Source organism: Erythranthe guttata, chromosome 4 (assembly GCF_056151865.1).
Source record: "Erythranthe guttata isolate IM_541 chromosome 4, IM_541, whole genome shotgun sequence".
Lineage (NCBI taxonomy): Eukaryota > Viridiplantae > Streptophyta > Magnoliopsida > Lamiales > Phrymaceae > Erythranthe > Erythranthe guttata.
Window position 1 is genome coordinate 17963974 of NC_142536.1, and position 23248 is coordinate 17987221.

General features: G+C 35.9%; 5 protein-coding genes and 1 pseudogene across 6 annotated transcripts; 3 read left to right on the forward strand and 3 right to left on the reverse strand.

Moving 5' to 3' along the window:
- The first annotated feature begins 2689 nt into the window (after positions 1-2689).
- On the forward strand, positions 2690-3950 carry LOC148771317 (uncharacterized; annotated as a pseudogene).
- A 779-nt stretch (positions 3951-4729) lies between these two features.
- ORP3C (OSBP(oxysterol binding protein)-related protein 3C) lies at positions 4730-9883 on the reverse strand. The gene is made up of 10 exons (XM_012972423.2): positions 9352-9883; positions 8944-9037; positions 8203-8319; positions 8038-8110; positions 7790-7908; positions 7412-7533; positions 7083-7259; positions 6392-6536; positions 5927-6105; positions 4730-5222 (listed from the first exon to the last, which is right to left on the reverse strand). The coding sequence occupies exons 1-10, from the start codon at positions 9450-9452 to the stop codon at positions 4979-4981; spliced, it is 1371 nt and encodes a 456-aa protein (XP_012827877.1). The 5' UTR covers positions 9453-9883; the 3' UTR covers positions 4730-4978.
- A 1426-nt stretch (positions 9884-11309) lies between these two features.
- LOC105949117 (protein INVOLVED IN DE NOVO 2) lies at positions 11310-12916 on the forward strand. 2 transcript variants are annotated; one of them, XM_088817138.1, is made up of 2 exons: positions 11310-11478; positions 11900-12916. In XM_088817138.1, the coding sequence occupies exon 2, from the start codon at positions 11902-11904 to the stop codon at positions 12706-12708; it is 807 nt and encodes a 268-aa protein (XP_088673264.1). In that variant the 5' UTR covers positions 11310-11478; positions 11900-11901; the 3' UTR covers positions 12709-12916. The 2 variants fall into 2 exon arrangements, with proteins under 2 accessions (XP_088673264.1, XP_088673265.1); XM_088817139.1 differs by having other exon boundaries at positions 11420-11478; positions 11880-12916.
- A 150-nt stretch (positions 12917-13066) lies between these two features.
- LOC105949116 (PGR5-like A protein) lies at positions 13067-16162 on the reverse strand. The gene is made up of 7 exons (XM_012972391.2): positions 15791-16162; positions 15617-15679; positions 15431-15517; positions 14696-14900; positions 13948-14021; positions 13720-13818; positions 13067-13449 (listed from the first exon to the last, which is right to left on the reverse strand). The coding sequence occupies exons 1-7, from the start codon at positions 16019-16021 to the stop codon at positions 13363-13365; spliced, it is 846 nt and encodes a 281-aa protein (XP_012827845.2). The 5' UTR covers positions 16022-16162; the 3' UTR covers positions 13067-13362.
- LOC105949115 (putative xyloglucan galactosyltransferase GT14) lies at positions 16156-18440 on the reverse strand. The gene has a single exon (XM_012972390.2). The coding sequence runs from the start codon at positions 18276-18278 to the stop codon at positions 16434-16436; it is 1845 nt and encodes a 614-aa protein (XP_012827844.2). The 5' UTR covers positions 18279-18440; the 3' UTR covers positions 16156-16433.
- Positions 18441-19381: 941 nt separating this feature from the next.
- On the forward strand, positions 19382-22604 carry LOC105949077 (RHOMBOID-like protein 1). Its single transcript, XM_012972345.2, has 6 exons — positions 19382-19796; positions 20677-20840; positions 20921-21084; positions 21595-21857; positions 21933-22050; positions 22158-22604. The coding sequence occupies exons 1-6, from the start codon at positions 19468-19470 to the stop codon at positions 22284-22286; spliced, it is 1167 nt and encodes a 388-aa protein (XP_012827799.2). The 5' UTR covers positions 19382-19467; the 3' UTR covers positions 22287-22604.
- Positions 22605-23248: the final 644 nt, after the last annotated feature.

A 23248-nucleotide genomic window follows, 5' to 3' on the forward strand; every position in this document is an offset into this window, starting at 1 on the left:
CACTAACCTTTTTTTAATTTATTTTCTCATTTAAAGAAATGGATATCAAAAGCCAAATCAGATAAAATAATCCCACATGGCACCATGACTGCTCGGGATTGGTGGCCTTTTCACTCGGTATTATCTGAATACAATTAAAAACTTCAAATATGAAAGGGGGAAAATGAGAGAAAAAAAGTCGTGCGGATACGGAAAGTGACGGCCATAAGGTGAGCTGTGAGGGAGGGTGTTATGGTCAGTCAGTTTTGGTCAAACCTTTTGCCAGTTTCTTTGGGTTGGAAGATTAAGGAGTCCAAGACTTAACCCAAATAGTATTGCCCAAATGTAAATATAGTTGTTAGACATTTCTTTCTACAACCCTCCCTTCGTAGACATTTTGTATGATTTTTTTAGAGTGTTCTAGTGAACAACTCCTAGCCCTTAGATCAAGTAGATCTCCACCGTCCATTGAAGAAGTGGTATAGTATAAATACGAGTAGGAATTTCATTTGTAAGCATCCAACAAATCCAAGGTTCGTTGTTTAAAGCAACAAGTCAAATGACGAGGGGATGAGATGGGATAACGCCGTTAGAGTCGGAGAGATAAGGGGTGGGCCCCATTCAACTTTCTTTCATTCAATTAAGATGTCGATAAAGTTGGTCAGCGTATTTTTCATAGGGGCGCTTACAAGGTCAAAGGACAACCGACACTTGTCCGTTTTCAGAGTAAAAGAAAACTGCTGATCTAGGGAATATTCTCGGGATAATTACATTTTTGGTCTTCAAGTTTGCACGTTTTTCACTTTTGGTTCTCTATTTATCACCATCAACAAAATACACACTAAAGTTGTCACATTTTAACACATTTAGTCCCTCCGTATGTTTGACCGTCAAGCAGTAAACGGTCAACTGTTGAATTAAGGCTGAATTTGTGATTTTTCATTGAGAAAATTGCAGTCAGACTTTGCATTCTTTTAAATATTCTAAAAACCCCCAAAATAGTATTCAACTGTAATTTGACCTCAATATCATCATTTAATCAATTTTGACAAACTACTCCGATTTTTACCTTCATTACCGCTGACTGTTGATCGCCGTTGACTTATTTTTTTAATCTTTTTTTTTTTAAATATTTTTTTGACGACGTTCACCAACATTGTATTCTCGGTTAACAATGTTGACTTTTTTATTTTTCTTGATTTTTTTGAACTTTTTCATGTGATTTTTTTTTCCGATCAACACAATATTATTATTGTATAACACAACAATAATAATACTATATTAACTAGCATTTTTTTCCCGTGTGATGCACGGTATCGTATTTTAAAAGTGAAAAAAAAATTCAATTTAATACATAATAATAAAAATATAATACACTAACATAGTAAAATTTAAGAAAGTAGTACTATTCATATTTTATATAATATTAGTTTTTTTTTATGTAGTAAGATTTATAATCCAAACAAATAAGTTAAGATTAAACAAATCGAAATTATATCTTTATCTCTTAATATTTGAGATATATTGATGAAAAATAAGAGATTGAAGCCGGAAAGATTCTTCACTATTCAGTGTCAATTTTAATAATTGTTGAAAAATATAGTTAGAAAAATAATTAAAAAAAAATATTTAAAAAAGTAATTACAGAAATGCCATTAGAGTTTCTTAGGGTTGCAGTAGCGTTTCTATCTTTTATATATAAGATATAAGATATCTAGTATCGTAATTTAAAATTACAAACTTCTAACAAAGTTTTTATCTAAAATTCTGGGGCCTAAATACAATTTAAAAAAGAAATTCTAAAATCCACAATTTCTTCCCCTCAAATTTTTTTCGTGAAACCACCAGTGCATCCCAAATTTCTTCCTAAAAAAATATGAACAAGATGAATTAGGCATGTGCGGAGTAATTTGGAAATGAGATAACCACTCTGGTACAATGGTTTTTGGGGTAACACCGGCCGTTTATTTTTATCTTTTTCTTTGTCTTAATTTTCTGTCATTGAGTTGCGTTGACTTTTTCTTTTTTTCTTTTTTTTCACTTCTTTTATGATATTATTTTTCTCGCCGATTATCAGCTTTGACTTTTTTTTAATTATATTTTTCCCACTACTCAACAATTTAAATAAAAATCAAGAAAAAAAATGTCAACGTTGTTAACCCGACATTCAACATCGGTCAACAACGGCAAAAAAAAAATCAATCAAAAAAAGAGTCAACCGAGTTAAAAAGAAAGTCAATGTCGGATTACCCGATTTCGAAAAATCGGGGTCATTGGTTAAAATTAGTTAATTGATGAAATTGGGGTTAAATTATGGTTTGATAAAATTTTAGGGATTTTTAGAATATTTTGAAAGAATACAAGGGTCTTATTGCAATTTTCTCAAAGAAAAACCCCAAATTCAACCGTTGACCGTTACTTCTTAACGGTCAAACAGACGGAGGAACTAAATGTGTTAAAATGTGACAATATTAATGTGTATTTTGTTGACGGCGATAAATGTGGGCCAAAAGTGAAATACGTGCAAACTTGGGGGGCAAAACTATAGTTATCCCGAATATTCCTTATATTTATAGACTACAAAATATACAAGTATAAATACATTGTATTTTTTGAATTAAAGTGAGTCAATTTTCTAAAAATTAATTATAATTATGTTAAAATACGCCTTCCCAGCTAATTGACACTGTCAGCGAAACCCACCACCAGATTGCAGCTCATCGGCCACCACCGCCGCCGCCGTCGCCGATCATAGTATCTTTGCTGCGTATTCTGCTAATGTCGCGATTTCTATACAGCCGCCGGGTACAAGTCGAAGCGGCCGTACCCCCAGCTCCCCGGTACGATTCCGTCGACGATGAAACCCTAAAGGACGACGGTGGCGCTGACGTAAGCGACAGCTTGAAAAGCAATGTGACGGAGGATCTGTAACCGTTTATGGGGGTCAAAGTTCGCAGGAAAGCCTCTCGCATTCGGGATTATATCGGCGATTACCTCGATGTTGAAACCAGGCCTTATCTCATGAAAATTCTCCAGAAACAAGGTTTGATTTCCTTTTGCTTCTTTACTTGGGGGGGATTTTGTCGATGATTAATAATTCCAGTTGTTTGATTCGTTCAGATTGCAAGTTTATTTTTTTGGGTCTGTTTTTCATTGAATGTGTTATGAATTGATGATGAAGAACATGAAATAATATCATGTGCTTGTTTGATGATTGTTTCTAGTACCAAGCCGATCTTTCTCGAACAAATTGGCACCATTAGAGTAGATGTTGTTGTTGTTGTTCACTGGTTTGATACTTTGGTTTAGATTTTTGTATCATAACTCTTATTCTACTGTTCCGAAGTATGGGATAATTATTATGTCTCGGACTATGGAAGTGATGATTATGAAGATATCTAATAATATATTCGAGAAGGATCGGCTTGGATGTACATGTAAATTGTTAACTATCGATAGGTTCCTTTGTTATAGTTTGTCGGAGATAAAATTCACCGTCTATATAAAATTATAAAATTCACTGTTTGTGTGATATCTTATCACAGGTGATAGAAAAGTTATGTTTGCGGATAAAGTTGTAAAGTTCACCGGCTCAGGGAAGATGAAACGGAGAATACTTGTGACTGATTGTGCCATCTACATTGTGGACCCAGATATTGATGCACTCAAAAGAAGGATAGCCCTAGCAGCTGTTGAGAAACTTTGTTTAAGTGAACTAAGTGACAATTTCTTTGCCATTATCATTCCCACAGAATACGATCTACTCATGGCACAGGTGGTGAAGGAAGTTCAATTTGAGGACGCAGAAGGTTAGTTTACGTTTCACTTGGGAATTTTGTTAATTACATGCACTATTTTTATCATTACATGTCGGTTTTATATAATTTCCTTTACAAAATATCTTAGGTGCTGTAAGAACAAGAATTGTGCAGAAATGAGTTGCCTAGTTGGTTTGGCCATCTTGTACTTGCTGTTGTTCATTGCTACACAAGTAGGGAATCCCGTATATGCATTTAAGTATATATTAGATCATCAATACATAACGAAACTTCACTGATTTATTATTCTTTGTACCCAAGTAATATGAGCGTTTGTTTCTCTATTGTTTCGCTCTCTACTCAGCTGTGAAATATTTTCTTTCGTTTTGTTTAAATGAATTAAGAAAATCCAAAACTTTGAAAGAAAAAAAATCAGAAATTGGGATGAAAAATCTTGTTCCCAATTCAATTTTTTTCCGCTTTCAATCGAACGACATCGGAAATTCTATTTTCTTATTCACGTATATCCAAATTAAAACAATTGTTCTAAAATCGGAATTTTTCAGAAAATTAATTAAATTCAAAAATTCCAAATAAAATTCGTTGTATGTATGCTAATGTATATGTATGTATATAGATTACCATTATTAACTCGAACTTCCGAAGTGATCAATCAGTCTTATTTACTTACAGAGTTCCAACCCTTTTCAAGCTTAGCTCTCACAATACATATTTTCTTTAAACAAAATAAAGAGTTCGAAATGAAAAATATAAGTCTCAAATCTTTGTAGAAACAGTCGAATGAATATGCATCATTAAGAAAAAACGAACAGCAGATCAATATTTCGCATCTCAATTCCCAATATTAAGTTCCAGCACAATGTTTCAGTACACAGTTCCAGAAGTGCAAGAACGAAACAAACCCGATAACGGATCTTGTTTTGACTTGGATTTATATACTTCCACGGTTCAAATAAAATATAAACAATTAATAACAATCGAATAACCTTCACACTTGTTATAAAAAAAAATGGTTGCCAGGCTAAAACTACCCGCCACTCCAAAAACTATTCATGTTTTCGATTCTACAACAATTATAGATATTATAGATAGATAATATTGTGAAATAAAAAAAAATAAAAAAATTACAGAGTACACAATGCCAACAACGACAGCTAATTCTACACCACAACAAGAAAAAGTTGTCCATCAACAATAGAAACGAAATGCAATTGATAATCTCATTCGGACAAATCAGCATACTGCCATGGATTAAATTCTGTTGATTGTACATCACCTGTTTCAATGGCATCTGAAGAGTCAATGGCATTTCGGTGCTCTGTGTATTTCCCGTTGAAACGGTATACTTCCAAGTCACCCCATGGTGTAGGTGTGATGTCATCAGTTTGATCGAACCATTTTGGGGTGAACTGGTCACCTTTTGCTTCTCGGTTTCTCTTTTCAGCTCTTTGTCTCTCCTCCAAACTGAAAACACGTACCGCACAGGCAAGTTAAGGCACACGTTATGGTATGTGTATTGCCAAGAAATCAAAATGCAAAACTAAGTTTGTAAACACACACACACACACACACACACACACACACACAGATATATATATATATATATATATATATATATATATATATATATATAGAGAGAGAGAGAGAGAAATGATCTTGTACCAAAACGAATAGGTATTGTCATTACAGTAATACTTTGATCTATGATTTCAATTGTCAAGACCCACAACCTATGTGGCGCGATACTTCAACTTCTTAACGTGTCTGCATTTTGGAAATATATCCGTCTTCGACACTTTTTTTAACAATTTTTATAATTTCCATAAAATTAGAAATGGGTTTCAATAGCAACTGTCCAAATATTTTTGTTGCTTCCGTAAATTGATAGTTGATGGTAATATTTATTTGAATACATTTGCATTAAAATATATGCAAAATTATATTAAATTAAATTGTAAATATATTTGTTTAATTTTACTAAATAGAGTCATTGTTTTTATTTTTAAAATAGTCACGGGCATCGCACGTGCTCAAAAACTGTTTTATAAATAATAGAAACATATATATATATATATATATATATATATATATATATATATATATATATATATATATATATATATATTTATAATTTATACCACTATATTTTAATATTGAGAGAGAAATACCTGCTCTTAGCAGCACCAGCCTTGGAGAGATCGCCTTTCTCAAGTGCCCATCTATCAGGACGCAATCTTGAATCTGATGCCAACAACTTCTTGGGTGCAGTTTCAAAGCTGTTCAATTTATGCGCAAAGTATGTGAACTGATATTTGTCACCAGGTGGAGTTGCCGCACGACTCCAAACCTGCATAAACATTTCTCATGAGTTATCTATCTAAGTGTCTGTATATTTTTAACAACTATGGCTCAGTGATATTACATCTCAGCCACCAAGGCTCACTTTATTACTGACCTCGAAGATATACAATACGAAAAATGAAGGAAATCCCAAGGATAACATCACATTACATAATTTCATACCTTAACATCTCATAATCGGGACATGATTTTATATTGCAAAGAAGATAACACAAACATCCCAATTTCAAATTGCATATCATTAATAGATAAAGGAATATAAGAGAACTCACCTCTTTCAGTTCTGTACCAGGAAGAGGTTCCCCTTCCAAATCACATGGCTGATAACTCATTGACTCGCTCCATTTTCCAGTCATCAATATTTTCGGTTCCTCATTAGCATTATACACATATCCATCTACCTCATATCTATTAGCTCTGCACATACAATATTTTTATAGATATCAGAAACAGTTGCAAATTGTTTTTCTCGGGTAAAATTGACCATTAAACAGACATGGATACAGAGAAGATAAAAAGGTCTTATTCTAATCATGAAAAGGTACTATTTGATCCAGCTGAAGTTGTTTTGGTTGTGATTATTGAAATTTATCATTGATCAGCATGAACAAGTTTCTGGACTAAGAACGGGAAATCATTTGGTGGAGCTATGATAACACTTAATTATGATAGATGTTACATCTTTTCACTGAACCTCTACAATTTCATCATCTAAAAGAAGTACGTCTATACTTGACTATTTAAAAAAATTACTACAGAACTCACAACAGTTTGCACCTCATGCCTAACGACTATTCTTTGCCACTGTTTTAAGAATCTAAAGTACATACTAAACTTGTTCTTTCACGTGATATCATACATGGAAAGCAATTGATCTATAAAAGAATGAAGGTTACGATACATGGAAGAACAGAAAGGAACACATAACAGAGAAACTATGAAAGCAAATAAGATATAACATACCCAAACCAACCGCAAGGTTGAAAATAGAGAACAACTTTGTCGCCTGTAGTCAAATTTGTCATAACCATTTCTCCTGGTGAATCCACCCAGGTTCGTCCAAAAATCAAATTGTTGACTTTGGTGGGAGGAGGAACCAGCTCGAGGGAAACTCCATCTCTTTTAAGAGTCACCCGCGTTCTGCAGTGAAGATACCATAAATTTTCGTCACAAGATAAATCAATTACTTGAATTGCAGCATCAAGAAATGATGGAGGTGCCGTGCATGCATTTACATTCTACAGGCAATACATTAGATAAATATCATGAATTAAAAAACACACAAACCTTACCTTCCAACAGGATAGACATCAAGGGAGTTGCCTAAAAATTTAGTTCGCAACTTAGATGTCACGTCATATGTGAAATGCTCATTTTCAGCATGACCAGCACTCATTGGGGGATGATGACTTACCTACAAGTATAAAAACTTCAAATTAACAAATAGAAGCGATCTAGAAACAACTAGCAAGACTTCATAGATTTAATCATGGTGACTCCCATTAGATAAAAATTTAGTGAACAGTCTAGCCCCAACAAATTGTATTTCTTCAATAAGTTCCAGTTAAATAATTCAAGCACCGATCACTGATCAGTATTCAGAATGAAAGAAAAATCAAATGAAGGTGGACAGGATCATAAACCATAAGGCTAATACATGACTAACTCACCTGCTCTGAGATGAAAGTAACTCCACCGTGGTTAACCATTTCATAAGTCTCGCCAAGAATCGGATTAAAAGGCTTCCAAGTACGTTGGAAGGCAAAATAGACAGACACTGCCCATGATGCTGCGTCAAATAAAAGAAAGTAATACATCAATGCATCATATATTAACCTACATATTAATTAGTTGACAAAAGTGGACCCCATCATTGAAGCATTGAGTGTCTCTAATATGTAAAGGAGGAAATACTTACATGCATACACCATCCGCATATAGGGATCGTCACATTTATCGGCTTGATCTAAAAGGTGTGAGTACTCCACTATCTGCCAAAACAATTGCATAACAAGCATCAGCTGAGGTGAAAAGAGCATTTTGTAAATATGGCAGCAAGAGCATGATAGGAAAATGCACAAACCTCTGCCATTTTCTGAAGCATGGTCATTGGCTCGAATATAAGGACAGGGAGAGTCACCATTGACGTGACATCGGCGCCAATATATTTTTGCATCATTTTCCAGTAACCATCTCGTTCCTTTGAGGAAGCGAAAGATCAATCAGGACACAATTACACATATCACATGCATGCACACAAAAATGACGGACAGAGCCACATATTGATACGGTTTAAAGGGTCATCAATCATGCATAAATAAGAGAACATTAACAAATATCAACGTAATAAAACACTAACATGACATGACTTGAGCCCAGCAGGTTGTAAGGGCCTTGTGGGTTCAATATTATCTGTTCTTTTTTTTTTTTTTTTGCAAAATCTCCCACATATTATTTTGTGGATACATTAAATTTTCCATCAGTAAATATGTAGCTACAGTAGAAATGTTTAAACTTGCTAAAATGATCAATGATATAAAAATTAAAAAGAACTTCAATAACACGAACTATGGTTGATAGTTTTCAAACATTAGACTGATCTACACAGATCTAGGCTTTAATCAGCACTCATGGTAAACATAATCATCACAAAAGTCAATCCCGTCAAAAAAGAGTATTAATTTTTTTTCAGCTGCATAATGAATATTCTTTAGCTTAATTTTGTTGTGTAATTAGAAAAAGTACGAATTCCACTTCGAAAAGTGGCACCAAATCCTTGTTAATAGAATGCATATTATTAAAAAAAAAAAAAAAAAAAACTCACCTCCTCCCTCCATCTCCCCCTGTGAGCTTCCTCTTCAGCATCTTCTTTTCCTCCTTCGGGATTTATAACTTCCATCCCTTCATGGCCAAGCATTCTAAGACAAGGGTAAACAGTAAACATTTTCAAATTCACATCTTAACTTGTGACCCTAATTCACGTATACGGCGACATCACTCCTCAATCTATCAATCAATCAATCAACTAAACCATCAACTTCAACAATCAATATATCACAGCAGCAAATTCCAAATTCAAGCTCACATCATCGAAATCACAAGTAAATAAAACCAAAAAATCTAAAAATGCAATCCCACTCAGATATTTCTCATCAAATCAAATCTCAATAAAAATCAACAATCGAACATAAGAACGGCAGTTATATCTAATATCATATATGTATATATATACCCGTTAACGGATCTATGCATGGCATTGCTGAACATCGACAATCCCGATGTCATGGCGGCGAAGAACCCCCCTTTGCTTTGATTCTTCTCTGGACTTCCCATATTTCCCCCAACGAAACTAGAATTCAATTCAACCTTTTTTCAGATCGGATAAAAAAAATGTATCGATCCAATTACAGAAATCCAATTCGCTGAACTCTCAAAAATCGAGTACAGAAGAGCTTCAATAGAATCAAATTCGGAACCCTAATTTGATCAATCAGGCGACCTGACCGATGGGCATGAAAAATGATTGCGATTGGTGGAAAAGCTGATTTATAAATCAGAGAAGATTGTTTAAACAGTATCGGGATTATGAGCATCGCGAGGGGTAAATGTGGAAGAGTGAAATATACAGCGTGGAATTGCAATGGAACTAGTTGGCGAATCCTTTGCTTTTTTTTTATTCACGTTCGGATTAAGCCACGTGTTAATTATAGAGCGTGAGTACACGCTTCAGATCGCATCGTTGGTAAGAGCGATATGCGTTGTCTAGGGTGTTGCGGTGCGTCGTTTTGTTAGAAACTAGGAAGGCGCGTGAGATTCCGTGGGGAGGAATAAAATGTAATGTATGGGCTTTAATGGGCTCAAATGCCCACAATTTTTTGGAGTTTAGGGTCGATTCGGTTTTGGCCCATTATATGGTTTGTTTTACTTTAGATTGGCTTTAAAATTGGACCGGTCGGATCAGAATTGACACCTTAGAAAAATACCGATTTTTTTTAAAGTGAAAAACTAATTCTAGAATCGGAATTTAAGAAACTTTAATGAACAAAACTTGTGACAAAATCGTAATGTTCTGGATTGGAATCGACGAAATTAAAAAAATTTCAATTTTTAGTACCATAAAATGTAAATAATAATTTTGATATAATGTGTAACCCACCCCAAAACAAAGGATCGACGCACTCTTTCCCTTAACCAAGCCATTATATATGAGTCGCCAGCTGATTCTTCAACAGGTACGCGACCAAGAGTGTTGGATCCCACTGCTTGGAGGAGATTATGGTTTCATGTTCTATTTCATTCGCCGATGGAGGTTCTTTTCACCCTTACTTCGCTATCGATCACCTAATAGTATTTAATATTGTAAGGTGGTTCTTGTTGATCCACATGGCATTCCACATGTCTCATGCTACTCGGGTCCTTGTTGATCCACATGGTATTTTCCAATGATGCTTTCGGTTATTGGATGTTCGGAAATTAAAATTGGATTGAACGGAACATTGTGTATATATTTAAAAAATAAATTCGGAAATTGGAATTCCGAAATTCGAAATGAAAATTTTGTTTCGATTTACACGCCTACCTTTGGGTTAGGCGTGTAAATATAAAAAAAATTGGTAGATTTTTTGATGAAAAGTGAGAAAATATGAAGTTGAATTCATTTTAGGGAAAATTGCCCTTCACTCCCTAAATAATGCCGTTTTTTCACTTTCCCCCCATCAAAATACAAAAATGAGACTGTCCCCCTTTGAATATACAACTCGGTGCACTTTGCTCCAAACATGTATTTTCAGTTTAATTCTCGTCGAATTTGAGTATATTGGAAGGGTAATTACCTCTTTTAGCACTTTAAATGTCATTTAACCTTTTTTTACCCTACATTACACTGATTACGAAGAACAAAGAACATTTTTTGTCGAATTTGGAAGAAAATTTCGTCTAATTTGAAAGCGAATATCATCAATTTGGGAAGAAAATTTTGTTAATTTAGGAACCCTAAATAACTCTTGAAGAAGTATTCTCAAGAGGAAGATATAAAATGACATATACACCCTTAATTCGGTGAGAATTAGACCGAAAATACACATATGGGGCAAAGTGCACCGAGTTGCATGTTTCTAAGGAGGACAGTCTCATTTTTGTATTTTGATGGGGGAAGTACAAAACAGGCATTTTTCAAGGGGGTGAAGTGCAATTTGCCCTTCATTTTAAATAAGTTTTAGCACATTAAATTTTCAAAAAAAATAATAAATAATAAATTCCACAGAAGTACTCGTTATAAACCCTAAATCAGATTCCCAGAGTGGTACTGATAATTTCTCTCTTCCTGCAGCAAAGAAGAACTGTGTTGCAACTTCCAAAGGTAAATATACTTTCTCAATCACACCCAAAAACTTTAATCATCTCATTAATCGAATTAACACTCACATTTATCATATTTTTTCTTTTTTCAATTATCAAATTATTTTTAGGGTTTATCGTTGATTGTTTTTTTCGCCCAATTTTTCTGTTCTTCTGGGCTTCATTTTTTTTTGAAATATTTCTGTGTTACCCTGTGGGTTTAGATATTTTCTCTGATTGCATGTGAGAATTGTTTATGATCTTTGCATTTTTGGAGCTCTATGAAGAAGAAAATAAAAAAAATGGGAAATTTGTCGAAAAGGTTTTCTGATTATATAGTATATTGCACAATAATCGATACATCTGACGTCGAATATAATGAATTTGTAGTATCTGATAATGATTTAAAGTAGCTGTTCTTAGATTCCAAATTTTCTGTGAAGGGATGTCTTACTCGTCCGAGGATGAAACCGACATAAGCGATTCCGAGATGGAAGAATACGTCGATCGATGCTACGGACAATTGAAGGTCGAAACTCAGAAGCTGAAGTTTTCGGACACATTGTACAGGTGTCCGTACTGCCCCGGAAAGAAGAAGATCGTCTATCCATTTAAAGACATTCTCCAGCACGCCTCCGATGTTGCAAAGGGTTCGCAAAACAAGGACATCAAGCACAAGGGGAAGCACTTGGGCCTCGTCAAGTACCTGAAAAGTGAAGTTGACCACGGAGACTTGTCTTCGGAGTTGACCGCGTTGACTCTCGTTGACCAGCAGGAGGGCAATGGTGTGAAAGACTTGTTTGTGTGGCCATGGATGGGAATTGTAGCTAATTTTGAGAGTGTTTCGAAGTTGAAGGATGTTCTTGCGAAGAGGGGAGTCGACGCAGTTAGGGTTCGCCAGCTGTCGAGTGGTAGTACGTACGCAGTTGTGGAGTTTAAGAAAGATTGGTCTGGATTTTACGGTGCGATAACTTTTGAGAAGGGTTTCGAGGTTGTCAATCAGGGGAGGAAGGATTATTATTCTCCGAATATGGGTGATGAATTATATGGTTGGGTTGCTAGAGATGGTGATTACAATTCTGAGGGTATTTTGGGCGAGTTTTTACGGAAGAATGGAGATTTGAAGACGGTGGGCGATTTGGAAAACGAAGAGAAGCGGAAAAACGGGCTGCTCGTTGCTGATTTAAGCAACACTATTCAAGAACTGAGGATGCGTCTTGAGAAGAACAACAACTATCATGAACAGGACTGAATCACCACTCTTTCAAAAGACATCATTTAGTATCGGTTTTAAGCTTATCTGTAATTTTCCTATTTTACCTTCTCTTCCAAATTTTTCGTGCTCGACCCTCGTGTGATGGAATTGGGGGTTGAAGCTATCGGATATTTAGTTTTAGTGTAACTATTTTAACATCGTTCGTGTTTCTAAATGCAGTCCATGCAAGTGTTTTCTTTTCCTATGTAGTGCAGTTGTGCTTTTATGTGCAGAAATCTCTTGCTTACTAATTAGCTTTTCGGAAGTTTTGTATGTTTCGATATTAATTTCGATAAAATTAACTATGAGAAGTGATAATATTGTGTGGATGGAAGTTTTACAAGACCGAAAACATCTCCTTAACACGACTAAAAATTTAAATCAGAAACGAAACACAGTCGCCCAAGAAAGCACAAATAAATGATACATTTTGTTCTAATAACGTGTAATCAATCACACCTTGGCTTAATGGATTGTTCTATGGACGAAAAAACTAGAAGAAAAAAAAAAACGCTCGTCAAATATTTCAATAATTACCATAACAAACTTTGCCAGCAGAAATTAGAAAAATGAAGTCGAGGGCGTTTCTGTACACTAATAGTAGTATCCAGTCAATGTATGAAGCAAGCACAAGGCACAATTATTTTCATCTTACAACCATCTTTGGCGTCTACCTCTTGACCGAAGTAAATAGACCCGACCATATACCCATTGTTTACCTGGTATCGACCCAGATTCCTGCAATTTTATAACCACAGACATATAATTAGTGTCTGAATTTTTTATTCCTCAAATGAAATTTAAATTCGTCGTCAAATGAATTTTATAGTATGGGGTTTGAAATCATTTCTTCAAATCCTGCCAAAGAGATCCATTTTACGATTAAGAATCACGTTCCGAATTCTTGACCTTGTTTCACATTACTTTTGCATAGCCTTTGCAACTATCGAAAGTAACTATAAAAATCTCTACTCAAACTTGAAAAATTCAATATAAATTAACAAGTACCTCAACCTTCGTTTGGAACTCCAAGGAACTTTCGCACACATGACAATTCACTCTATGAGAAGAGTTAGTTGACCGATCGGATCTAACAAATGCAAACACCTGCAAGAAATTAAAATAAAAAAGCTTCAAGCTATTAAAGATCTAAATAAGATATCAGTTACTCAATTTACACAAATAAGTAATTTAATCCCGAGAACGAACTCAAATGAGTGTACTTTTCACACTAACCTCTTCGCCACAATTTGGGCAAACCCCTTTCAGTGCCACCAAGTCATTCTTCCAGAGTCCTTGCAGCGCTCCAACTACAAACAATTCCCAAATTACTGTATTTTAATTTTGTATTTTTATAGGTAACCTCCGATGCTGGACAATAATACATGAGGAGCAAAATCGATTAAAATACAGTGCTCAATAATTTACAGCTATCCTAATTGAAACTCCAATGTTGCCCAGAAAATATGACAAAAAAAAAAAAAAAAATCCAAACCTCGTGTATCCTTACGCAGAAATTCTAAATCTTAAGTATATTTCCTAGAAATTGGGAAAAAATCACATTTTTAATTATTTTGCCAGTCTCATGTTGCCTTCTTCATGAAACAGTTATGCTAAAACTTTCATTAATAATTCAAATAAGCAAAGTACCTGTAGTCGAAGAATTACTAACTCATAACATTGTCAGTGAAAAAGTTAATAGTCGGAGAGTTGTTGATAGAAACTTAACGGGACGGAACTATAGGGTACAAAACTTAATTGTAGGGTAATTTTACTTTTCATCAAGGCCTGTAAACATATTCACGTAAAATTTCAGCAATCAATTCACGTAAAACTACTTACGGGATGATTCAGTTTATTTGTACACAGTCAATTATATGGCCTGATATTTATTCATTAAAGGACAAAAAGATGCGAATAAAACTCGGAACATACCACTATCGGGTATCATATGTAAGAAGTGAAGATGTGATATTTTAATTACCAGAAGCTGATGCGATTGGGTAGCCAATCAACGAACCCAACAACATGAATAGCATGCCGTTGAGTGTGGCAAGAAACTCTAGTGCAGAAGCATCTTGATAAGCTTGAGCGACGGTATATGCTATAGGGACAAGACACGCCGACGATCCGAAACCGAGTATCAGGAGCCATACACTAGCCAACGCGAAAACCTGTGAAGGGTCTGCCTGCCCTACATACAAGTTTATTCGATGTTCAAGTGCAGAGAAGAAACATCCGAACCACTGCGTATTAGATTCAGTAACAAAAACCGGAAGTCGATGCCTCAGTGGATCCAAACACCCAATATTATCTGTTATGGATGTTTTCAAGAATACATACGAAACAACAATCTATGATTGATCGAAAGGACTGATCAACATCTCATCATCTCATACAAATACAATCGCAGTAAATATACGCATGACGGTGACGATTAGCCTCCAAATTCAATTTCGTAATCACAACTGACATTTTTAATATTTTTAGACTGGCTCGAAAAAAAATGTCAAATTGTAGGTACAGTTAAACTTCAATAAATTAATACAGTCGGGACTAGGGAAACTCTATTAATTTAGCGAAATATTAAATTATCGAGTTAATAATTTTAACACATTTTTACCGAGTCGGGACCAAGAGAAATTATTATTTAATTGAGGTTATTAATTTATTGAGGTTCTACTTTAGTAAGCATCGAATCGAAGGAAGCGCAAATTACCTCAGCATCCGCGTAAGTGGATTGTCGCCGGAGACTGCAACGCGGATACTTGACGACGTATTTTGATCCATACCGGCGCAGTTTCAACTGTCAGAAACTCGGAATAAAGTTCCCCTCAATGAACAAACAGCAGAATAAACAAGAAAACAATATCAACAGAAACTACAGATTAAGAAAACTGTATACCTCAACCCTATCAAACATGTCATCTACAATCAAAGGTTCCCCGCTGTAGTAAGCCTCCCGAGCCTTCAACGGGGGGATAGAAAAACAGTGTAAGTAAATAATTTACTGTAATTCGAAAATTGATGAATAAGCAATTCGAAAAATTAGCCGATGGGCAGAGAATTGATTACTGACTTGACGGTAAAGGGCTTCTAGGGTTTCTTTACTGGCGGTTTCAACGGGTCCGACGAAGATGCACGAAGGTCCTTCCAATTGATGACGGCCGTCGGGATTGGCAGCGGCGGCGGCGGCGGCAGCGTAGCTGCGGGAGGAGATACGGAGAGAGTGAGGGGATCCAGTTCGGGAACCGGTTCTAGAGAGCTCGATTACTGTTGATCCGATCACCCGGGAGCACGTGGCGGCCATGAACGACCGAAACAGCTGAAGAAACAGATTCAATTGGTTGGGAATATAAGAGATTTGTGGTGGTGGAGAGAGAAGCTGTTTGTGGCCACACGATGGAGAGAGAGAAAGAGAGAGAGAGAGAGAGAGATGTTTAATTACGTAAGTGCCCTTGAATCTGAGGCTGGGGTTACATTTCCCGCTCAAATATCTTCCGTCAACTACTGTTGATATTTTGGATGTACAGAAGAAACATTCAACATATTGAAGCACAGAGAATTTCGGTTCTTCCTTTAATTTAAAAAAAATAATGTTAATTAATTAATTACTCTACTGAAGCAAAACAAAGAAAAAATTAATTAATTTTTTTTTTTTTTTTTTACTTTCTGCAAATTTAATGGCGTTCATCTGCATCTGCATCTTCATCTTCTTCGTTCTATCTGTATCTTTTGAAGTAGTGGTCCCACTCGTGCTCCGCCGTCGTACCGAAGGTGTAATACTTCCAACTGCTCTCCGAATCAAACGCGCCGCTGTAATTCCTCCCCGATTTCATCTCCTTCCTCAGCGCCTCCACCCGCCGGACAACTCCCCTCACCGTCAGATCAAACGCGTCATCCAGCCTCTTCAATCTCGACCGTGGATCGGCGTACACCACGCTAGGTATCAGCTTAATCACTTTCTCTCTCATCGCCGAAACCCTAGATCTCGGAATCCGGGAGAGAACACTGTCGATGCTCACCCCCTTCCGCTTCACATCTCCCTCCGGTATGAGCACGGAGTACGAGCCGTGGTCCTTCGGCAGATGCCATAGGTACTGCACGTAAGCCGACCCGGGGCTGAAGAAAACGGGTATGCAACCCGCCAGAATCGAGTCGAACGTTGATCTCCTCGTGAACGAATCCCCCGGCGGCTGCAGGCAGAAAACAGAGTTCTGGAACATCCGCATCACGTTCGCCGGTTTCAAGCAGTTGTGCTTGTCGTTTTTGCACTCGATCAGCCTGCACTTCTTCGGCGCCGCGGCGCACTGGGACATGATCTCGCTCCGGATCGAGTCCTCCATGTTCGGGCGGGGTGCTCCGGCGAAGCAGAACAACGACCGCCGCTTCTGCCGCCTCATCTTGTTCTGCCACTCCAACACCTGCTCGTCCGTCCGGGGATGGAAATACGTCGGGTATGGTATGGCAAAGTCATTCTTATCCCACGGGCTGGATTCGATTGTAAGCATAGTCATGTTCTGCGATTCCGGCAGCACCATCAGCTTGTTCCCCCACTCCGTGTAATTATCCACCGCCCGTCGAAAATCCCACGTAATCCGACCGGAAACTAAGAAATGGTCTCTCCCATTCATCAACTTCCACTCTGGCTTTTCTCTCAGCCATTTCAGAAGCTCGATCGAATCGGAATCTTTAACCGAAGCTTTGTCAGAATCCCACAAGTATCGGGAAACATCTAAGCCAGAATAGTACGGCACAAATATTGCTGCAGCCTTCGACGAGTCGTTCGTCAGGCACTCGTATTGCTTCATTCGGTTGTGGAAAATGACCTCGAGCGAGAATTGGTGAGTTATATACCAACCGGAAGGCAAGAAAAGCCGTTGAGGATTCCCCAGGCTTTCACCGAGCCCACTGTTTACGAAGTACTGACACATGTCGTGCCATTTGTTCAATAATTTGCATTCTTTGATGTAATCATGGTTAAATCGACTCGGAAGTTCGTGAACGTACACATATCTACCGGTACAAGGTTTTTGTGTCGTTCTTTCCGTGACAGCTTTGTCTTCTTGTTCTTGTTCTTGTTTTTGTTCTTCTTTTGGTAACGAGGGTTCCATTTCCTTCTCCAGTCCCGGTAGATCCTCAACTATCGGATCGTTATTATTCGATTCATCGGAAACTACTGTGACATTATCATTATCGGATTTGGGAGTGGATGTATTTTCTAATTGGTTCTTGGCACTACCGGACTCGGGAACGGAATTCGAATCCGACGATTGAATAGGAATCTCTCGATGGTTTTCGACAACACGAGGTTCGGGAATGGGATTTGATCCCATGGATTGGAGGGAATCTTCTTGATTCTTGTCATCGTCGGATTGGTTATGGGTTACGGAAGACAGACCAGGTATAGAAGACCAATCGTAGCCATAGAGCATCATGTACCAGAAGAAGAACAAGACGAAGAAGGCGAACCAGAACTTCTTCCGATGCCGTGTGGTGATGTGATTCTCCATGACTATTTGATGATGACTCTGGTGAGGAGGCCTCCTTCTTCTGTTATTGGACATCAATCCTCTTGCAGCATTTTTTTTTATAATTTTATTTTTTAATTTAGCTAAATTGTAATATAGAGAAAAGTTCAGAAAGAAAGAAATATTCAATGTAAGAGTTGATGAAGAGAGAAAAGTCAGACTGTTAGGAGGAAATACGGCTAATGAATGGTTCTTATTCAATAGTCAAATGCTTAAATTAGTTAAGTATATCATATCTATGTATCCAATTTATTTGAAAGTATTAATTGGGGATGCCATATATATATTTAACATTAATAATTATACATAAATTAATTCTGGATTCTGTCATTAACTTCATGATTTATAAATAGAAGAATACACAATAAATTAATGGTCTCGCTTAAATAATAATTTTGAAACTTATTAATTATTAGTTCGATAATTTAATATATCGTTCAATTAATATAATTTTGTTAATGTCGACTGTATAGAGATTTAACTCTACATAACTTCTATTATTAGAATAGGATCTAGGGTTCGAATCTTGTAGCACAATTTGAATATTGCTAAAAAAAAAATCAAACTAGAAGACTATAATATTATTATTTCATATGAAACAAGCAACAAAATTCCAATACTAAGTTTTTAATTATTTTATGTCTCGTTCCGTTACCTGTATTGAATTAGTGTGAATTAACTCTTTACTGACTAGTTAATAACTTAGTTAGTAAGATGTTCGATACATCAGATTGAATCTTATATTAAATCTGTTAAATTATGATATTATATGTGATTCGTCTAAAAATAGCGGATTTTATGTATTATATGTGATTATTGTATTAATGAAACAGTAGCATTATATAGCGGATTTTGATTTTAATAGTGAATTTAACTTGACTGAACATGTTACTAGTTCCGCTATTTAATAGGTAAAACCTTATTAAAACGAGAAACATATATAACAATTTAATTAACTCTCACGACTAATAATAGCACAAACAAATTTAACAATGAAATTCCATTTTTTTTTTCTTTGTTCTTTTTTATTTAGTTGAGAACCAACCAATTGGCTTTCATGCATGCAAAACAATCCATCGCACATAAAAAAAAAAAAAAAAAAAAAAAAAATGGACACACTAAAAATAACGTGGATCAGACAATTAATCGAACACCTAATCTCCATCCCTAATTGCGCTTCCATCCATTCATTCTCTCTGAATCTCTGCGCGTTTCCCCCCCTGCAATGGGAAGGACTCCGATCGCCTCCTCGCCGGAGTCCGAATTCGGGATCAAAGTCCAGCCCCACTCCGCCGCCCGCCCCCGCCCCTCTCCCGACAAGTACGGCGGCCGTTACCCCCAGCCGCCGCCCCCGCGCCCTTATCACCTCTCCAAGAAATGGTTCCCATGGCTGGTCCCCACCATTATCATCGTCAACATCGTCTTATTCATCATCGCTATGTACATCAACAATTGCCCCGCCCACTCCGACAACTGCGTCGGCGTCGCCACCCTCGGCCGGTTCGCCTTCCAGAGCACCCACGAGAATCCACTGCTCGGCCCCTCCGCCGCCACGTCAGTACTGTTATTTTAACATGTTTAATTTGTTGCCCTTTAATATGTTTAATTTCTGATTATGGGGCGTTTTAAAAATTGTCAAATCTGTAAAAATATGGGAAAATTATAATTTTGGTCCTCTATGTTGTTCTATTTATGAATTTAGTCCTTTAAGTTGTCCTATTTTAATTTTCACATGCAATAACTTTGCGAATTTGACGGATTTTAGCTTATACGGACTTTTAAAAAGGGAAAATTGTAATTTTGGTCATCTATGTTAGTCTATTTATGAATTTAGTCCTCTAACTTGTCATGTTTCAGTTTTACGTGCAATAATTTTACAAATATAGTATTTTTAGTCATATTTTGCATGATTTTTAATTTTATGACACGACAGATAAACTTGACGCATTTTAATTATATGGACGCTTGAAAATTTATAAATTTGACATCCATCTTACTATTGGTAGAACTTTAATTATGCGAGACAACACATTTATAAACCAAATCAGAGGAGCATTTATAATTTTTAAGTGTCCATATAAATAAATTTATGTGAGTTTGTTATGTACATCATTACACGACAACTGAAATTCAAAGTTTGAGTGAAATAGGACTAAAAATACTACTTTTGCATAGTTATTGCATATAAGATTGAAATAGGACAACTTATAGGACTAATTCTCTAAAGAGACCAACATATAGGACTAAAATTACAATTTTTCCTTTTAAAATGCTAAATTTGTAAAGTTATTGTATGTAAAACTCACACAGGAAAAACTTAGAGCACTAAATCCCTAAATTAGGCAACGTAACGGACCAAAATTACAATTTTCCCTAAAATTATATTAGTTATTATGAAGAATATATATCTTTGTATAATTGTAAAAAATTGCAGGCTTCTGAATATTGGCGCTTTGGAAGTGCACAAAGTGGTGGAAGAGCATCAAGTATGGCGGATCGTATCGTGTATGTGGTTACATGCCGGAATGTTTCATATTCTAGCTAACATGTTGAGTCTTCTTTTCGTCGGCATTCGCCTCGAGCAAGAGTTTGGATTTGGTATGTATATGTCTACTTACTTCTATATATACGCGCGAAATATCGGAAATTTAAAAAAAAAAATCTTAATTAATATGCAGCGAGGATTGGTTTGTTGTATCTAATATCTGGAATTGGTGGAAGTTTGTCGTCTTCTTTGTTTGTACGCACAACTATTTCGGTCGGTGCATCTGGTGCATTGTTTGGTTTGCTCGGCGCTATGCTTTCTGAACTTCTTGTCAATTGGACAATTTACGAGAACAAGGTTATTAATCAACACCCTACGACCTGTATTGTTTTACTAATAACGTGAACTGATGAAATGTTAAATGTCGTTTCAATTTTACTAACATTGTTTTGATTTCGAACGTTATTTTTGACCATTTTCAAATCTGATTTTGGCAAAGTTCAAAACACGGTAATTGTAGTCCTTTAAGTTAACTTTCTAATCAGATTTGAGCTAGCTAGATTGGATATATGGTGAGAAAATTACGCATGAACGAGTTACATTTTGAATTTTAGACAACCGATCAAAACATAAAAATCGTGGGTGGTGTTCATTAATTCATGTATATCTTTTTCACCCGACATCCAATCTTGTCGATTCAAGTTTGATTCAAAAGCTAACTCGAAGAACTACGAACTCTGTGTTTTCAGTTTTGCCAAATTCAGCCTAAAAAAAGAGCACTATTAAAACTAAAACGACATTTATCACATCCCGAACGTTAATTATTACATGACGAATCTATTTTTTCTTGATCTTCGTATTCAACAGCTCGAATCATTACTCAGTCTTCTGCTGATAATTTTGATAAACATGGCGGTCGGAATACTCCCACACGTGGACAATTTCGCCCATCTCGGAGGATTTGCAACCGGATTTCTACTCGGGTTCGTGCTTCTAATCCGGCCTCAATTTGCATGGATAAACAGAAGAAACTCTCCTGCTGGTTATATTGCAACCTCTTCTTCTAAGTCAAAGTACAAGGCTTATCAGTGCGTCTTATTGATCGTTTCCGCAATTCTTCTCACAACGGGGTAATTAAGTAATTAAACAAAATTTTTTTTATCGTATGTTCGATTTCCGATTCGAATTTATAATATTTATTGCAGATTTACGGTTGGACTGGCTTTGCTCCTTCGAGGAGTTGACGGAAATGACCATTGCCCTTGGTGTCATTACCTAAGTTGTGTCCCTACGCCACTGTGGACTTGCGAAGCTCGTTGCGCGGTAAGAAAAATGTTTTTTTTTTCTTTTTTAAAATTATATATATATAGGAAGAAAATATGTCAACGACTGAAATTCGGTATTGTTTTTAATTTGTTTTGTACGTACAGTCGAGCCAGTATGGGAATGAATTGAATTTGACGTGCATGCAGAACCAGAAAAGCAAGTACTACGAATTGGATAGTAGCAACAATAGCACTTCACAGATTCAGAGATTCTGTGCTGAACTTTGCAGTTGATCTATATATATATATATATATATATATATATATATATATATATATATATATATATATATGTGCATGTGTTTACATATATACTACATTAATTATTTGACTTTTAAAAAAAAAAGAAGAATTCTATATATACTCATATATATGGTGACTGAACTTTGGTCTATTTTTATTTTTTTGTAAAAACCAAATAACATTAGTTAGTAATTATATTGGACACTAGGTTTTCTTCACTAGTGTGATAAGTTCTTTTCTTAAATACTAGCTTATAATTAATGCAGGTTGTGTAATTCTTTAATTAAATTGTACATCTAACTCATTTGCTCTAGCAAATCCAATTATTTCCGAGCTGAAGCCTTGTAAAAGCAATGTCGTCTTTAAGAAAAATATTTCCGAGTTGTTTACCGGGCAATAGCCCTCCCGGTAGTCTTCCAAGATACGCAGTCAAATACTTTGATATTTGCACAAATTCGAAGCCCTCGGTGAATTCGAAACGCAGCAGAATTTTTTTGACAGAAAATGTTACGCAAAAAAAAAAAAAAAAAAAAAAAAAAAAAAACACCCTAGAATATTACCGTGGTTGTAAAAATTGAAATTAAAAAGCAACATGCTGAGTAATAATACATCATAGAATGAGAAGAAGATACATCATTGATGATTTTCGTGTGGGATATGTGAGGTTTAAGAAATTAAAATAGTAAATAATTGAAGAATAAACTATAATCTCTGATTATATTAAAACAACAAAAACGAAGAAATATACAGTAAAAATGAACCAAAATTTCATTAGGCTTAGAAAAAAGCGTACTTGCATAAACTTTTTTCAACATTGTCTCTAACAGTAACTTGGGCGAACAAATTTTTTGCTTCAATGACGATTTGAACAACAAAATCACCGTAAAAACGTGACGAAAACGGAAGATTTGAAGAAAATATAACAAATTTTGTGAGAAAAAACGGATTTAATG

What these genes read in the sequence shown, in the direction of transcription:
- ORP3C (XM_012972423.2), bottom strand. Translation starts at nt 9,452, where the DNA reads ATGGGAAGTCCAGAGAAGAATCAAAGCAAAGGGGGGTTCTTCGCCGCC. An exon ending in GGGGGAGATGGAGGGAGGAG is followed by an intron (nt 8,320 to 8,943) that starts GTGAGTTTTTTT and finishes GCTTCCTCAAAG; the next exon opens with GAACGAGATGGTTACTGGAA. An exon ending in TTACTTTCATCTCAGAGCAG is followed by an intron (nt 7,534 to 7,789) that starts GTGAGTTAGTCA and finishes TTATACTTGTAG; the next exon opens with GTAAGTCATCATCCCCCAAT.
- LOC105949077 (XM_012972345.2), top strand. Translation starts at nt 19,468, where the DNA reads ATGGGAAGGACTCCGATCGCCTCCTCGCCGGAGTCCGAATTCGGGATC. An exon ending in CGAGCAAGAGTTTGGATTTG is followed by an intron (nt 20,841 to 20,920) that starts GTATGTATATGT and finishes ATTAATATGCAG; the next exon opens with CGAGGATTGGTTTGTTGTAT. An exon ending in GGACAATTTACGAGAACAAG is followed by an intron (nt 21,085 to 21,594) that starts GTTATTAATCAA and finishes CGTATTCAACAG; the next exon opens with CTCGAATCATTACTCAGTCT.
- LOC105949115 (XM_012972390.2), bottom strand. Translation starts at nt 18,278, where the DNA reads ATGTCCAATAACAGAAGAAGGAGGCCTCCTCACCAGAGTCATCATCAA.
- LOC105949116 (XM_012972391.2), bottom strand. Translation starts at nt 16,021, where the DNA reads ATGGCCGCCACGTGCTCCCGGGTGATCGGATCAACAGTAATCGAGCTC. An exon ending in CCCAATCGCATCAGCTTCTG is followed by an intron (nt 14,022 to 14,695) that starts GTAATTAAAATA and finishes AATTGTTTGTAG; the next exon opens with TTGGAGCGCTGCAAGGACTC. An exon ending in AGTTCCAAACGAAGGTTGAG is followed by an intron (nt 13,450 to 13,719) that starts GTACTTGTTAAT and finishes ATAAAATTGCAG; the next exon opens with GAATCTGGGTCGATACCAGG.
- LOC105949117 (XM_088817138.1), top strand. Translation starts at nt 11,902, where the DNA reads ATGTCTTACTCGTCCGAGGATGAAACCGACATAAGCGATTCCGAGATG.